The sequence below is a fragment of the Sorex araneus genome, chromosome 9 (assembly GCF_027595985.1).
Source record: "Sorex araneus isolate mSorAra2 chromosome 9, mSorAra2.pri, whole genome shotgun sequence".
Classification (NCBI taxonomy): Eukaryota; Metazoa; Chordata; class Mammalia; order Eulipotyphla; family Soricidae; genus Sorex; species Sorex araneus.
Genome location: NC_073310.1, coordinates 22601744 through 22620027, shown reverse-complemented (window position 1 = coordinate 22620027; position 18284 = coordinate 22601744). Strand labels below are relative to the sequence as shown.

At 45.5% G+C, this 18284-nt stretch overlaps 2 gene segments (V, D, J or C); both read right to left on the bottom strand.

Moving 5' to 3' along the window:
* Positions 1 to 6195: 6195 nt before the first annotated feature.
* LOC105943512 (immunoglobulin lambda variable 3-21-like) lies at positions 6196 to 6795 on the bottom strand. The segment is given in 2 exon segments: positions 6196 to 6571; positions 6750 to 6795. Coding segments are annotated over 2 exon segments (422 nt in total).
* A 3365-nt stretch (positions 6796 to 10160) lies between these two features.
* LOC129407095 (immunoglobulin lambda variable 3-21-like) lies at positions 10161 to 12716 on the bottom strand. The segment is given in 3 exon segments: positions 10161 to 10270; positions 12128 to 12451; positions 12671 to 12716. Coding segments are annotated over 3 exon segments (480 nt in total).
* Between the last annotated feature and the right edge of the window lie 5568 nt (positions 12717 to 18284).

Genomic DNA, 18284 nt, shown 5'->3' with positions numbered 1-18284 from the left:
CATTTTATATTAATTGAAGCTTTGTCAGAGTAAGTAATAGGAAATGAACTTGTTATTTACCTGCTAAGGGGAGGCAGAGGGTTGGGAAAGAAGCAGGGGATTTTGGTTTAGGGAAGGGAACCAGGGGGTAAGATTAGTGCTGAAATATTTACCTGAAACGACTCTGATATGAATAGCCTTTAAGATAATGGTGACTAAAAAAAGATAAATTTAAAGAAAAAGCAGTGGTAAAGTAGGGCCAGAGACAGTACAGTGGACGATATATTTACCTTGCATGGAGCCCACCCAGATTTGATTCCTCACACCTCATGTGGTCTCCTGTGTAGCATCAGGAGTGATCCCTGAGTGTAGAGCCAAGAGTAGCTTTCAGCATCACCAGGTATGGTCTCCTCTGTTTAGTGGCCCTTATAACATGGCGATTGCCACGCTGCTTGGGAAAGGAAAGGCCGAGAGAGAAAAACCTTTCCCTTCCCGGGCCTGCATGGGCTGTAGCTCAGTTCACAGACTAGAGGCATTTCTGCAAGAGGCCGCTGGGTGCCAAAAGCAGTTAGTTCGCCTCCGGGATCATGGGCATTCAGGAATGGAGGAGCCGTTTATGTGCATCTCCCACTGCTTTCATTTTGTGTTTAATAGTTTGTTAAAGATCTCAGATCCCTGCTTTTCCTTTCCATCAAGGATGAAATAGTTTCGTCATCCCATTTTCAAATAACTCTACTGGTTCCCCTTCCACATTTGCTCCTTCAGTGTCCTTGATTCCACACACAAGGGCAAATCAAATTGTCAAGAGGGACTCCAATCTCTGATCTGGTCAGGGATAAAGTAGATCATGGCTGGGCCTACAGGGGTCCTGGCCTGAGTAGAGTGTGACACAGATGGGGTGGAGGTTAGCGTCTCAGGTCCCCATCCGTCTATGTCACTGTGAGCTTCAAAAGTACCATCTAAAACCTGACAGTAATAGTCAGGTTTGTAATAGTCAGTAATAGTTGGCCTCATCTTCAGCGTGCACAGGCCTAATGGTCAGGGTGGCTGTGTTCCAAGATTTGGAGTCAGAGAAGCTGTCAGGGATCCCTGAGGACCGAGTGTTATCATTGTAGATGAGCAACTCAGTCACTTAGTCTGGTTTCTGCCTGTACCAGTGAACATAATGTTGTTCAAGGTATCCCTCACATTTCATTCTGGTCTCCCCTCCCAGGCTCACAGACAATGAGCGTGGCTGATTCAACTCATAGGAAGAACCTACAAGAGAGACAAAGGAGAGGTCAGGTAATGAGGAAACTCAGTTCTGAGGAGTCATCCATCTTCTAGACCTTAGATATTCTGTAGGACCCCACTCCCTCACCCTCACCCTCCATCAAGGTGTTGGAGTTTTATAACAGTGCCCTGCTGAGCTCAGACTCAGAGCCAGGATGACCCCAGAGCACTGAGCCTGAGGCTGTTTTGAGCCTGGACACATCACCTATGCAGTGAGCCAAGAGACCCAGGAGGAGCAGCGTCCAGGCCATGGTGAGGGGCTGGGAATCTGGCACCTGAAGCTGAACTGGTCCTTTTTATCCCCTCAGGGAGAGACCTCCTGGCTGTGCAAATTGACCAGGCTCAGGGCTGTTTCTTGGGGTCTGTGTCTGCAGTAAAGAGCCTGACCCAAGGGACACAGGGAGGGGCGGGACTGGCTCTGCAGTCCCCACATGCTGAATTGTGGCTCCCCCAGATACCAGGAGGATGAGTAGGTTGTGACTTTGCTGTGTACCCAGTGTGTGGTTTAGGGCATTGACAGATCATGTTCTCACAAGAAATTACTCAGCAAGTCAATGCAATTTGACTTCAATTGCAAGAACTTTTCAATAAAATTTGTTTGCAATGAAGTTCTTTCAGTTCTCAGGGAAATGCATCCAAAAATAAGAACTGTCTTAAATTAAGTTATTCAAGTAAACCATTGAAGTTTCTTGGTGTTTCTAGAAGCAAAGGGAATGACAAAAATGCTGCCTCGGCTGAATGGAGAATCTTCGTCTGGCTGGTCCGTTGGATTTCAAATCCAAAAAGATCGAGACCGTTGTTATCACAAGGACAAGTGAAATTTGACAGTGCACACGTTTTAGCAGAACTGAACTTGTTGGGACCTGAAGTGTCTGATTTTGTTTCTGAGTAATGGGCGATTTCTGTAAGCTTCCAACGAGAGAAATGTAGGCAGTGTTTGCGCATCAGTTTCCAGGTGCTATGCCAGGGAAATGCAGACCTTGACTGTGGTAAGTAAATACCGGGCCCCACAGGCACTCCTATCCCACTGCAAGTTAGAAGCTAGATTCCCTGAGCCACTTCAACTCCAGGGGGCTATTAAGTGTTGTTCTTTGCTGCCCCCTAGTGGCCATTCTTTGCAGGCAGTGGGAAGAAGTATAGGAGAACCCTAGGTAAGGGGAGACCCCAGGACTCAGATGGTGAGTCCTGATTCAAGGGCCAGGGAGAAGGAACTGACATTTACTTTGCCTGGACTAAGACTTGAAACATTGACTTGCAGAAAGTTCTGTCGCCCTATGTCTATGGTTAGAAATAAAAAGAATTGTTTTAAGTATTTATGATGAAAATCCTCTTATGATAGAAAAAATACCCTCAACAAAATGAGAAAGAAGAAAAATTTCTCAACATAGTAATGATCAGTGACCACAGATGATTAGGAGAAAATAATCACAAATACATTAGGAAAAGAACTGACATTCAAAAATCTATAAAGCACTTGCAATATTCAGCAAATCTATAAAACAATACTCCATCAAACAACTTGGAGAAGAGATAAAAGCACAATGAGGATATGAAGGCACAGTAGATGAATGCCACAGAGCTGTTATGGTTGACCAGTCAGCATACAAAAAGTGTTTGTTATCACTTAGCATCACATAAACACACCAAATTAGCAATGGGTACCACCTCACACAATCAGAATGGCATATATCAGAAGCACTGAGGAGAAGTGCTGGTGGGCTCGTGGCAAAAAAGGAACCCTCATTCATTGTTGAGAATGTCATCTGGTTAAACCTCTCCAGAAAACAATATGGAGACCTTTCAAAAAAGTGAGAATGGAAGTTCCATTTGACTCAGCTCTCCAAATTCTATCCAAAGGCCGCCAAGCTGCAGGTGACTTTGCGGATGCTTGAGCTGATCCTCATGTATGAGTGAAGTCCCACAGAACCAGGTCATATGGAACTTTGTGACCTTGGACTCTAGACTCAATGGGACCCAGAAACAGAGATCCTCTGCCTGCTTACACCAATCTCTGGTGACCCAGGGGTCACACCCGTAAGACCCACCCTGCCAGCGCCAGATAAATTTCTCTTCGCTGAACTCCACTATCCAACTGCTGCCATGCTCCAGGCCGCTTTCGGACAGAGCATAAACACTTCCTACCCATTTTCCATCATTACCGCACCACATTTTTATCACTTGTATCACTTGTCTTCCTGGTGATCTTCGATTTGCTCGAGCGGGCACCATTAACATCTCCATTTGTCCCTGTCATGTGCTAGTGTAGCAACTCCATGACTGTGCGAAGAGTGCGGATAGTGAGAAAGCCACAAACAGATGCTTGTCTTCGGAAACTCCCGAGCTCATTCGTCAATGTGGTTTGGTGCGAGCCTCAGGCAACCACAAGCTAACGTCCGAGCTCGCAAAGCTGTGCAGAGAAGCGATAAAGGAAGACCTCAAAAAGAGAAGAGCAGTAGTGTTGGCAGATGTGGCAGAAGCTGGGAAAATTATTCGCAACACTCACCTGTCCTTTACCAACTACAAGGCCAAGATGACTGCCCTCCGACGTCCTGATGGATCTATCACATCTTCCAAAAAGGCAATGGAGAGGATTATTCACAACTTCTACTCAGATCTCTTTGACAGCCAGGTCCACCTGCCCACATACCAAATTCCACAGGATAGATAAGTCGTTCCCAATGTCCTCCCTTCTGAAATTCGACACACCATTTCATTGGTAAAGACGCATACAGCACCTAGTCCGGATAAGGTCAGACCCGAATACCTGAAGGAAGACCCCATGATGAGGAAATTAGCCATGTGGTCTAAGAGCTCCATAGGTGCCCAGTTGATGCTGTCACCAGACTGTCAGCAGAGGACTGGACACCCCCTACAGAAGGACATTGATGGATGATCTCTTGGTGGCTTGTAGTCATAAGAGAATAACTCACCATATGAGCTATCTATCAGGACAAATTAGGCATACTATTTTCTAAACTATTTTATTTATTTATTTGTTTGTTTGTTTATTTATTTATGCTTTATAGGTTATATCCAGCAATGCACAGGTGTTACTCCTGGCTCTGCACTCAAGATTACTCCTGGCAGTGCTCAGGGAACCATATGGGATGCTGAGAATCAAACCCGGTCGTGTGCAAGGCAAATGCCCTACCAGCTTCGCTATCGCTCCAGCCCTTGAGCGACTGGAGCAATAGCACAGAGGTTAGGGCATTTGCCTTGGGCGTGGCCGACCCGGGTTTGATTCCTCTGTCCCTCTCCGAGAGCCCGGCAAGCTACAGAGAGTATCCCACCACCACAGCACACAGCCTGGCAAGCTACCTGTGGCTTATTCCCTATGCCAAAAACAGTAGCAACAAGTCTCACAATGGAGATGTTACTGGTGCCAACTTGAACAAATCTAGGAACAATGGGACAACAGTGCTACAGTGCCTTCCCTTCCTTTCTTCTCTCCTCTCTTCTTCTTCTGTCCATTTCCCTTTTCCCCTCTCTAAACAAGTAAACAGAAAACAACAAAAATTTAACATCACAGGTGCTTGGCCTGGCTTCTGCTGGTGCTAGTTGACACATACTAGAACACTTTTCCACCTGCAGGTGATGTAGCCATCTGTCCAAAATCAACTGAAACAGAGTGTGACTGAGTCAGCTCACCAGGGGTCACAGAGTCTGCATGAGAGCTAATGAGAGTGAGATGGAAAAATAACGAACACTTTGAGAAGACTCCATTCTTCGTCCCATTGAGGCTGGAGCAGACGACAGTCCCTTTTCACCACATATCTGCCAACATTGGGTATTTCCCAACTATTTGGACTATGCCATTTTTACTGGTGTGACTTGGTAGGGTATTATTACTTTGTTTTTTATATCCTTGATAATAGAAAGACGAACACTTGTCAGATGAACAATAAGAAGGAAAAAGAAAGATAATTTTGTGGAAGGTGCTGCTTTTCTTTTTTTTTTCGTTTTGCAAAGCATTGGTAACTTTTGAATTACTTCTTCAAAACAACCGAAAAAGCAAGAGCTCTATAGAACAGTTGGCAAAAGAGTTATTAGAATTTACATCTGCCCTACTCCTTGGTGTCCTGTACATATATCCCTTCTTTTCTAAGAACAAATTTGGAAATTATGGTAAGAGTATGACTTATGACAGAATAATAGTTCAGTTTCAAATGGTCAAGGGGCTAGAGAGCTAGTACAGCACTTAGAGTGCCTGTGTGGCAATTGTCGGACCAAGGTTTGATTGCTGGGGCCTCATATGATCCCCACACACTGCCACAAGTAATCCCTGGACACAGCTGGGTATGGCCCCCATTTCCCCAAACCAAACAAAACAGTTTCAAATGTACAAAGAGAGATGAAGCTCTGTGACCATACATCACATTGAGTCACAACTTGAGGCTCTTCTCGGCCACAGTGTAAAGCAGCTTCACATAGGGACCACAGAGATAGTACAGCAGGTAGGACACTTATCTTGCATGTGGGCAATATGTTTCCAATCCCCAAATCCCACAAAGAACCACGATTTCAGCCAAGGGTGAACCTAGAGCCAGAAAGTCGAGAGTAATTCCTGAGTACTTCCTGGTGTGGATCAATATAGTGACTAACACAGGGGAGTAGAGCTGGAGAACAAGGAGAGATTTAAGAAAGAGGCAGAACAAGCATATTGATAGGAAGCAATTTAACACGCTCATTTGCAAAGTTGTTCATAATACAGTTGTTTCAGGCATACTATGTTTCAACACCAATCCCATCACCAGTGTGACTCCTCCATGAGGGCCACCAATGCTACCCTCATGTACAGTTGTTCACAGCTGTAATCTCTTTCCTGTTTCTCTAAACAAAATCCATCCTTGGTGACTCCAGTGCAAGCCTGACTGCAGGGCTAGAATGTGAGGGCACCCTTAATCTCCCACCTGGGATCATGCCCAGAGCAGCTCCTTGCTGGTTCTACAGGGATCCTGGCCTGAGGAGAGTGTGACACAGATGGGCAGATGTTTGTGTCTCACTTCCCCATCTGTCCGTGTCACTGTGAGCACCACTGTCCCCCACCTGACAGTAATAGTCAGCCTCGTCCTCAGTGCGCACACCACTGATGGTCAGGGTGGCTGTGCCCCCAGAGTTGGAGCCAGAGAAGCGGTCAGGATCCCCGAGGGCCGTTTGCTGTTTTCGTAAATGACCAGCACAGGGGCCTGGCCTGGCTTCTGCTGGTACCAGTAAACATATTTGCTTCCAATATTGTTTCCACTACAGGTCATCTTGGCCTCCGCTCCTGGACTCACAGACAGTGAGGGAGGTTGATTCAGCTCATAGGAAGATACAGAACCTGCAAGAGAGAGGGAGAGGTCAGGCAAAGGGGAAATAAGTTCTGCTGAGACCCACATCTTCATAACCATCCATCAGGGTGACGGACATCCTACACCAGTGTCCTGCTGTGCTCAGATTCAGGGTCAGAATGGCCCCTGAGCACTGGGCCTGGGCTGCTGTGAGCCTGGTCACGTCACCTGTGCAGTGAGCCAGGAGGCCCAGGAGGAGCGGGGTCCAGGCCATGGTGAGGGGCTGGGATCCTGGCACCTGAGGCTGAACTCCTCCTGGTCCCCTCTTATCCCCTCAGGGAGAGAGCTGCTGGCTATGCAAATCAGCCAGGCTCAGGGCTGCTGCCTGGGGTCTGTGGCTGCAGAAAAGGGCCCAGACCCAAGGGACACAGGGAGGGCAGGGCTGGCCCTGCAGTCCCCACCTGCTGCTTAGGGCTCTTTTCTGAAAATTTGTGGTTCTCTGTAAGTTATGGGAATTTTTCTTTCAGGTGGGGTTTAGGTATTGATAGATTATGTTTTCAGAATGAATATCTTAGTGTTATCTAGGGAGTATTGGTGTGACAAGAATTTGTCATTAAAATGCATTTATAAGTAATTCCTTAATTTGGGTGGTATTCATAAAATAATAAAAATCATCTTGTATTTACTTGATTTAAGTAAAGGACAAAGGCCTTTGGTATTACCAGATACTGAAGACTATTAAAATATTAAACAGATTAGAGAAGAGAGTATTTTCTCTGGAGAAATATATTTCCGATTCAGTGGCCAGAGAGAAAATACAGTGGGAAAGGGTCTTGTCTTGCACAAGGCCTGTCCAGGTTTGATCCCTGTCAACACATCTGGTCCCTGGATCCCATCAGGAGCTGACTATGAGTGAAAAGAGAAAAACAAAGAAAGAGAGACAGAAAGAAAGAAAGAAAGAAAGAAAGAAAGAAAGAAAGAAAGAAAGAAAGAAAGAAAGAAAGAAAGAAAGAAAGAAAGAAAGAAAGGAAGGAAGGAAGGAAGGAAGGAAGGAAGGAAGGAAGGAAGGAAGGAAGGAAGGAAGGAAGGAAGAAGGAAAGAAAGAAAGACAATGAAAAAGAATAGTTTCAACAGTGTCAGGTGATAGGAAATTATATACCTTTTTCTTAGGTCTGTGGTTGGTTACTAAACACCAGCACCCTGGATATTCCCAATCTTTTGGAATTAGACCCCCTGTTGCCCTGACCCACTCCAGCTCCTTTGGACCCCATGAATCTCTGCTGCCCCCTTTTGGTCATTCAGTGCAGTGGGAGGGGCTGGGAAGTTCTAGCAGGAAGTCAGGGCAGATTGAGAAAACAGGGCTCAGGGGCTGAGTCACTCTCTATTGGGAGCATCCAGGGAGGGGAAGGAGTGAGCATTTTCTCTGTGGATCCTGGGCCTCATAGGCTCAGTTGTGAGGGAAACTGAAAATATGAATAATACAATTTGAATTGGATTGGCAAATTAATGAGAGCTGACCAACTGCTCAGGCCCCAGGATAAGGATTATTTCTATTATGGTCAGGCTATTGAATTTGGACAGTAATTATATTTGGAACTGAAGCTTTCTAATTTGCATACATATATACCAGGCATGAAGGTATTCTCAATAACTGTCACTGTCGTCCCATTGCTCATCGATTAGTTCGAGAGGGCACCAGTAACGTCTCTCATTATGAGACTTATTGTTACTGTTTTTGGTGTATCCAATACACCGTGGGTAGCTTGCTAGGCTCTGCTGTGCAGGCGAGATACTCTTAGTAGCTTTCCAGGCTCTCCGAGAGGGGCAGAGGAATCTAACACAGGTCGGCTGAGTGAAAGGCAATCACCCTACCGCTTTGCTATCGCTCCAGCCCATTCTCACATAGTAGATGAATAATCGTGCAAATACAACTGTAGCACTGCTGAGGATGAAACAGATTCCTTTATAAAATGCAGGGAGATATATAGTTACAAGTCATTCATGAATGAGTTTCAGTTATACAGTTATCCATCCTTGCCCCAGTGTACATTTCCCACCACAAGTGTGCCCAGGTTCCCTCCTGCACGCCACCTCCTTCTTGCCTTCAAAGCTTGCTCTATGCCAGGAACATTCTCTCTCTCTCTCTCTCTCTGTCTCTCTCTCTTACACTCTTCTTTTAGACACTGTGGTTTGCAATACTCTTATTAAAAGGGTGTTGTGCATATCACTTTATCTCCTTTAGCACTTAGTTTTTGTTCAGTGATCATTTCCAAGTATCATTGTCAGAGTGGTCCCTTCTCTCTCCTAACTTCACTCCCCTCCCTTTTTGTGGCCGCTTCCTCCCATGAGTCATCCCTCCAGGCCCTTGTTCCTATGTCTTTGGGTATTATTCCCATGCTATGATGTCGTTTTCGCCATTTTATATACCCAAATCAGTGTGATCTTTGTATATTTGTCCTTTCCTATTGACTCATTATCGCCGCGTGATTCTACCATGTCTATCCAGTTAGAATCAAATTTCATGACTTTGTTTCTCCCAACAGCCACGTAGTGTTCCATTGTGTAGATGCACCATAGTTTCTATTTCATATTTTTTATTTTTTAAGCTTATTTCCCTAAGACTGAAGAAAACCAAGTATGAAAAATATTTCAATGAGAAAATCTTGTAATATAAGCCAACATTTTATACCATGTATTTTTATTCTGAAAACATACTGTGTTAATGCCCTGAACCACCACCGAAGAAGACAAAATTCCCATAACTACTGAGAAACAAAAATTTTCAGGGAGATGCCACTCAGCCGCAGATAGGAACTGCTGGGCCAGCCCTCCCCTTCCATGTGTCCTTAGGGCCTGAGCCCTTTTCTGCAGCCACAGACCCTAAGCAGCACCCCTTATCCTGACTGATTTGCATAGCCAGCAGCTCTCTCCCTGAGGGGATAAGAGGGGACCAGGAGGAGTTCAGCCTAAGGTGGACCCCACTCCTCCTGGGCCTCCTGGCTCACTGCACAGGTGATGTGACCAGGCTCACAGCAGCCCCAGGCCCAGGGCTCTGGGACATCCTGGTCCTCGTTGAGCTCTGAAACGTGTATCTCACTCAGAGCATCTTTTTAAATTCTTTTAAAGTTCTTTCTGTTGTTGACTTCTAATTTCATTTCAATATACTGAAGAAAATATTTTGGCATTGCTATTTTTTTCAGTGTTTCAACACTTTTTATTTTCTTAAAGGTAGAATATGTCCCAGTGGGGATCATCCCAGGAACACCCGAGAAGGTGAGCTTTGTGCTCTGGGGTTGTTTATAGGTATTTACTCTATTGTTTAACAATGATGCTCAAACCTTAATTTTCTGTTTGTTTATTTTTGGTTTAGTCACATGGGCAGTGCTTGGGACTTACTCCTGGCTGTGCTCTCAGGGATCACTGCTGGTATGATGTTGGGGACCCTCTAGGATGTCACATTTGGGAACGAGATGGGCTGAGTGCAAGGCCTTAGCCTAACGTACCTACTGTATTATCACTCTGGCCCACACAGCCTCTCTTCTCTATTTTATCTTCTGTTCTGATACTTATACATATAACTGTCCCCCATTTTATATCCCTCATTTCTTTAAATGGATTCAAATTTCTAACTATCCTTGTTTATCTTTTGTCTAAGGGGTAACTTTTATTGTCTCTTCTGTGATGGTCTGTAGGTGAGTTGTCCTTCTCATATGTCTGACCATTTTGTTCTTCTAATGAATTTGTGTAGCCTGAGGTTAGAAAGATAGGACAGTGGTTACAGATTGTACCTCCCACTGGCCTCACCAGGCTCGTCTCTGACTTAAGGTATGGATCCCGCAAGCGCAGGACTGACCGCTCAACACAGAGCAGGAGTAGCCTCGAGCATGACCACGGGTAGAACCAAAACCTTTAAACATTTTTAAAGATATTTGATTTCCATAGAGAACTTAAGTTTTCACTCTTTTAAAAATATTATTTAAATATTTTTCTCATCTGTTTCTTGCTTGCTTTTCAAAGTATCTGCTATTATTGTATGTTTCACTACACAGAACAATTCTTTCTGCTGCTTTTATGAGTGTTCTTTCCCCCCTTTATTTTATGTTTCTTTGGGGGCGGGGTTGGGGAGGGATAGCATCCTCAACTGGCAGTTCGTAAGGCATATTCCTGCCTCTGAACTCAGGGATCACTCTTGGCAGTGTTCAAGGACCTTAATGCATGCTGGTCACATGCAAAAGAAGTACCCTTCCACTATCCTATCCTTCCTCCCCATGAATATCACATTTCAAGAAATTTTATTATGATAACTTTGTTGTTCCCTTCTCCTCTACCACATCTGTCTTGTACTTTTAAGTTTGAGCCAGAGATAGGGCTAGAAAGAGAGTTCAGCTGGTCTCTGGACTTGCCTTACATTCAGGCGACCTGGGTTCTATTCCAGGCACCCCACATGGTTCCCTGACCTGCCAATAGTCATTTGTGAGTGCAGAGATAGGACTAAGCCTGAGCATAGCCAGGTGTGGCCAAATCCAAACAAAGAAAAAGGGTTTAGTTTGAGCATGAGTGATAGCATAGAGTGCAGGGTTCTTGCTTTCCGCACAGCAGATTTGAGTTCCATCCCCAGAATTATATCTGGTCCCCTGAGCCTGCCTGGAAAGATCCAGGAGGAAAGAGCAGGGGTAAGCACTGAGCACTGCCAGGCAGTGTGGGCCACAGAAAAAAAGCCTGAAAATAGAAAAGAGTTGTTAAAGAAGTTAGATAGGTGCTGTAAGTTGTCATCAAGCATTAAATAGTTTAGTCATAGTTTAGTGAATATTTTTTTCAAAAACTAACTGCATATCCCACTCTTAGCTTTTCTCATTCTGTGTCCTTAATTTAGGTGAAGGAAGTTGTCCTATAAATAAACATGTTAGGGTCTTTATGAGTGTGTGTGTGTGTGTGTGTGTGTATAAATAATCTTGCAGTGTTTCATTTAAAAAAATTCATTACTGAATATATTTGTCACATGTTAGGAGATTCAAAAGGTCCTGGGGCTCAAGGGCAACTGTACAGTTCTCAGGCAGCTGAGCTGCTGGCTCAGTGCAAGGGTCTCAGGAATAGTCTTGCTCTGGCCTGGCAGTTCCAGGGATTCCCGGGCCACTGTGGAGGTGTTGGAGGCCTCAAGCATCATGAGGGCAGCTGCTTGGGGGCCTCCAGGGCAGTTCAGGCAACGCATGTGATTCTGGGAAGGAAGCCAGGCTTCAGTCATGCCTGGCATGTGCACTAACCACTGTGCTCAAGTTCACCTATTTTTTTTTTTCAGCATCCAAGATATTATCAGTCTGCCTGGGCTACTTCAGTCAGGGCACTCCAGCTATTAGTCGAAGTTCAGCTTTTCATGTTCTATCATTCTGCTACCCTCACGCACAAGTGGAATAGAGTTTTGTAGGTATTCTACCCATGTTGTATGTGCCCCACATTCATCCCTGTCGCCTACTGTGTGGAACCTGACTGCAGGGCTGGAACCCTTGAATCTCCAAACTGGGTCAGGACCAGAGCAGCTCGTTGCTGGGTTACTGGGCTCCTGGCCTGAGGACAGTGTGAATGATATGGGGCAGAGGTTTGTGTCTCACTTCCCCATCTCTCTGTGCCACTGTGATCATTACTACTACCATCCCACACCTGACAGTAATAGTCGGCCTCGTCTTCAGTGCGCACACCCGTGATGGTCAGGGTGGCTGTGTCCCCAGACTTAGTACCAGAAAAGCGGTCAGGGATCCCTGAGGGCCGCTTGTTATCATATTTGATGACCAGCACAGGGGTCTGGCCTGGCTTCTGCTGGTACCAGTGAACACTTTTGCTTCCAATGTTGTTTCCCGCACAGGTCATCTTGGCCTCCCCTCCCGGGTTCACAGATAATGAGGGCGGCTGATTCAACTCATAGGAAGATACAGAACCTGCAAGAGAGAAGGAGATGTCAGGTAATAAGGAAAGTCCATTCTACCAACACCCCTATCTTCGTAACCCATAGTAATTCCGTGGGACCCCAACACCCCCACCCCCACCCTCCATCAAGGTGATGGGCTCCCTACACCAGTGCCCTGCTGAGCTCAGACTGAGGGCCAGGATAACCCCAGAGCACGGGCCTGGGGCTGCTGTGAGCCTGGTCACATCACCTGTGCAGTGAGCCAAAAGGCCCAGGAGGAGCGGGGTCCAGGCCATGGTGAGGGGCTGGGATCCTGGCACCTGAGGCTGAACTCCTCCTGGTCTCCTCTTATCCCCTCAGGGAGAGAGCTGCTGGCTATGCAAATCAGCCAGGCTCAGGGCTGCTGCCTGGGGTCTGTGGCTGCAGAAAAGGCCCAAACCCTAAGGACACGGGAGGGGGGCTGGTCTAGCAGTCCCCACCTGCTGCTTAGAGACTCCTCCAAAGCACAGTGAGAGTCTGTGTAGTCTCCATGTATGCTGTGTACTCCAGTGTGTTGCTTGGAGCACAGATAGATTATATTTACAGGAGAAATAACACGTACAGGGCAATAAAATTTGTCCTAAATTATAAGAATTTCAATTAAAATATTTTCTGTAATTGATTTCCTTGCTTCGGAGGAAATGAATTGAATAATAAAAAACCATCTGCCATTACTTAATTCAGTTAAAGGAGAGAGGATATTTGGTGTTATTTAACAGGAGCACGATGTCACAGCAGCTAGATGAAGAATCTTTTTTTCTGAACCATAAGATTTCAGACCCTAGAGCCCTTGCCTGAGACTAATTCTGCTTTAATTCCAGTTCCCATGTCTTCTGAGAGAGCATCACTGATTACAAACCAGGATATTCCCCCCATGGCCCTGTTGCCAAGCAATCTCAAGGCCATAAGGTCAGATGAGCAAATTCTTACCAGGAGATTCTGCTCCACACAGAGGAGTCAGAGAACTGTGGGCAGTGACCACATTCTCACAGAACTGTACTATGTGGGACCTGAAGTATCTGAAACTGTTTTTTAGAGTAATATGCAATATCTACACAATTCAGATCAGAGAGAAAGGAAGAATTTAGCTCAGCGGTGTGAAGGATGACATGACAGAAAGATAAGCGTCTTTTTCTTTAGGCATGATGAGGGTTACTAAACACCATTCCCATCTTACTGCAAATGAGACCCCCTGTGGTTCTGACCCACCCCTGTGCCATTGGACTTTACACCATGAGTCTCTGCTGCCCCCTTGTGGTCGGGAGGTTCTGGAAAGTCCTAGATGAGGAGCGATTCAGATCACAGGGCTGAGCCTAGGTGCAGAGTCCCTGGTACATGGGAGGCAGCCAAGAGGAGGAAGAATGAGCATTTTCTCAATGGATCCTGTGTGTTTGAAGACTGGGCTTCACAGAGACAATTTCCAGGGAAATATGAAATATGACTATGCTCATTGGATTTGAACTGTCGTGTGGATGAGGTAATTCTGTTGATCTCTGGGGTGCTGAGCATCACACAAGTTTCCCTCTGGGAGTGCTGACTCAGGACTCAGGAGCTATCTCTACCTCTACGGGTGCCCAGTGTCAGTCTAGCATCATCCAAGGTTGGAAATTAGATTAGTTCACTAATTAACTCTCAGGGAAAACTCTGGCTCTGTGCTCAGACATGACTCCTGGATGAGCTGAGAGGAAGAGCTCACTCACGCATACGGTGTGTTGGGAATTAAACGTGGTTTGGCCTCATGTAAGGCAAGTGCCCTACCCAGTGTATCATGTCTCTGACTCTATGAGTGTCTCCTTTTTAAGAAACTCTGTTTGATAACTTTGGTATCCATTCTTCCTCCACCTTTTCTCCCTTGTTGTACACAGAGTTTACTAAAGAGCTTAGATCTGTGCTGTTTTCATCAAGTATGAAACAGTCTCATCATTTATTTTTAAAAGCAAAAACTCTAACCAATAGTTCCCACTTAAATGTTTTCTCATTCAGTGCACCTGCTGCCACACAGTGAGGATGAATTAAGTTGTACTGAAAATCAACTTACTTGGATCATTGTTTTCATGAATCATCTTGCTATGTTTTATTAAAAAAACACTACTGATTCATCAATACATCAGCATTTTGGTGGCACCTGCAATTCTCAGTCAGCTGATCTCTTGGCTCAATGCTAGGCCCCAAGAATTTGACACTGCACTTGTCTCACAGTGTCAGGGATTCCTGGGCCACTATGGAGGTGCAGGAGGCCTCCAGGATGCAGGGGTTTTCTTGGGGCCTCCAGGGCTGAACCTGCCATTTGTTCAGGGAACAAGTGATGCTGAGAAGCAAACTCAGCTCAATAACGCAGAGGAACATGAAACATGACCATGCTGGTTGGGATGTCAGTGGCAGGGTTGATAAGAAGGTTTTTGTGCTTCTCGGGCACTAGAATGTTCCCCCTTGGCAGTGGGAACATGGGACTTGTGAGCTGTTTCTGAGAGTACCCCAGCCTCTAGGACAAATAATGGGTTGATAGTGGCTATAGTGGCAGGACAGGACAGGAGAATGTTCAGTCAACAACCAACATGCTTCACTCCCCATTTGCCCAGCACATTTTTTTTCTGTATTTTTTAAATTAAAAAAAAATTAGAGAATCACTGTGATGTTCAGTTACAGACTTATGAACTTTTGTGTTTTCATTTCACTCATACAGTGATCATTTACCCATCCCTCCTCCAGTGCCCATTTACCTCCAACAATGATCACAGAATCCCTCTCACACCCCCGACCCACCCCACTCTGCCTCTGTGGCATGGCATTCCCTTTTGTTCTCTCTCCTTTTGGGTGTTGTTGTTTGCAATAGAGGTATTGAGTGGCCCCCATCTTGGGTCTATAGTCTACTTTCAGTTCCCATCTTACAACTGAATGAGTCCTCCCAACATCCTCTATTTGGTGTTCCCTTCTCTATCTGAGCTGCCTTTCCCCCCAACATGTGAGGTCAGTTTCCAAGCTGGGGGGGCAGACCTTCTCGTCCATATCTCTACTACTCTTGAGTGTTAGTCTCCCACTCTGTTATTTTATATTCCACAGATGAGTGTGATCTTTGTAGGTCTGCCTCTCTTTTTATGACTCATTTCACTTAACATGATACTTTCCATGTTGATCCACTTATATGCAAATTTCATGACTTCATCTTTTCTGACAGCTGCATAGTATTCCATTGTGTAGATGTACCAAAGTTTCTTTAACCAGTTATCTGTTTTTGGGCACTCTGGGTTTTTCCAGATTTTGGCTATTGTAAACAGTGCTGCAATGAACATACAAATGCAGATGTCATTTCTACTATACCTTTTTGCCTCTCCGGGATATATTCCCAGGAGTGGTATTGCTTGCCCAGCACATTTTTTCATGGGAATCAGTGGGAAGTGAACATGACCTCAGAATCTCTATCATATGCATGGAGGACTAAATTGGACACACTTGTTCAGAGACATACTCATTTTCGCCACCTTCTCCTCCTGACCTGTGATCCATTTCCTTTCAATACCATGTCATTCATCTTCCCACATACCTCTTGGTCCAGACTAACTTTGTATTCCATTTTGGCCCATGGATATCAGGCTCAGAAATGAGTTTCTTTCCTGCAAACTGTTTCTCTCACAGAAGAATAAACAGATGCATTTCTGTAGTGCCTCTCTTCTTGAACCTGCCTGTAATAACTGAGCCTGCAGCAGCCTTCCTGAGAAGCCAACAGTATTTATAAATGTATCACAGATAATATTTCATATATTTACACTAAGAGGCCAATTTATTTTTCATTAAGTCTATCTAATTTCCTTTTCATACATTTTAACACAGAGGATAGTTTACCTTTCATAGTTCGCACTAATTAAATGATAATAAAAATGAATTTGTGGCCTGAAACTCAGTACGGATGTTAAGTACACACCCTGGGTGGGGGGAGATAGTGCAGAGTGACAGGGTGCTTCTCCTGCAAGCTGCTGACCTGGCCTTCAAGTCTAGCACCACACGGGATCCCTGAATAATGCCAGGAGTGATTCCTGAGTGCAGAACCAGGAGTGAAATTTGAGCACGGCAGGTGCGGCCCTGAAATAAGAAAGCAAGACAAAAGGCACAGGCCTTGCATGCAGCTGAGCCAGCACCTCTTGCTTCTGGAAGCATTATTCTTTTTTCATCCTTGAAGGCCCATGAGCATAGTCAGGTGTTGGCCTGAAGGCTACCGAAGCACCTCGGAGGGTGAGCCAGGGAAGTTCTGGCGCTGTAGAGCACAGAGAGCAGAGCATTCTCTGGCCTTGGCATTGAGTAGCTAAACCAGTTGGTGGAGAATTATTAGGTGCATATCCAGGCCCCCTGAACTTTTCTCGGGAGAATCCCACCAGGTGGGATTATAGGAAGAAACATAAAGACGGAGAAATGATGTGCAGTATAGGCAACGTGTATCCCTGCAATTGCTGCCAGATAAAAAGCTGTGCTGATGGTAAGAGGTGAGAGGAAACCTCTTGGGGAGATGTTAGATCATTTAATGCTACCAATTTGCTCCCAGGATGAAAAGGAACAGAAAATATGATATGTATTGTGGGGAGCAAGTAATAGAGCCCTTTGGAAAGCTTCGGAAGGTCTGAGGTTTATAAGTAGTGAAGCTGATGTCTGTGTCACATCTGTTTCAGAACAAATGTCGTTTGTCACCATCTGAAGGAGAGGGGTAAATATGATCACAATGTTCTTGGCTCTATGTTTCTGTGTGAGGTAAAACACAGAAGTACCTGTATGATCCCCTGTGCAAATGTGGCTGCACACTCCAGAAAATCTGAAATATTTAACTGGGCAGTGGGCATCCATGGTAGCAGTGTGGGATGTGGGTGTGATTTGTTGGGACTTCTGGATGAGTGGAGAGGATGGGGGAGGCTTCCCTTCCTCATTTGAGAAGACCCATCTTAGGGTTACATTCTGTTGACTGGTGTACCGGGAATGTCTCAGTTTGGCATCTCTTCCGAGCTCAGCCATGAAGCAGTGGAGTGGAGCCATTGGCTCTAGGCAGCCGTGGGGTGTGAGTGCAGCTGCCAGGGTTTGGCAGGGCAGGAACTCAGCCTGGTCCTCTCTTTTGGGTGCCCCAGAGTTTTCAGCTGGGAATCCTGGATATCCATGAATTTCTTCAGCTAGTTGATCTTTTCCAAGACTTAATTATGAGTTCATAAAACTGGGGCAATAAATGGGCTGACGTGGCTGTGGTTGTTGGATATGGGTGTCTGTAATTTCTTTTCTTTTAAATGGAAGGAGTTTTCCTAGGAACAGAATGTGGTCCAGTGGAAATCTTTTCAAAAACATCAAGAAGAATATGTTCTTTGTGCTGTTGGATACAGAAAATTCCTTTGTTGCTTTATAATGATGTACAAATCTCTGTAGTTTATCTCCTGTTTCAATATTTATCTATATAATTGCCTTAGCTGATGCCTGTCAGCTGATGGAGACGTCAGGTAAGGAGGAAACTCAGTTCTGCTGAGACCCCATCTTCATAATCTGTAGTAATTCTGTGGGACCCCCAATACCCCCATCTGATCCCTCCATCAGGATGACAGGCATCCTATACCAGTGCCCTGATGAGTTCAGACTCAAGGCCAGGATGGCCCCAGAGCACTGGGCCTGGGGCTGCTGTGAGCCTGGTCACATCACCTGTGCAGTGAGCCAGAAGGCCCAGGAGGAGCGGGGTCCAGGCCATGGTGAGGGGCTGGGATCCTGGCACCTGAGGCTGAACTCCTTCTGGTCCCCTCTTATCCCCTCAGGGAGAGAGCTGCTGGCTATGCAAATCAGCCAGGCTCAGGGCTGCTGCCTGGGGT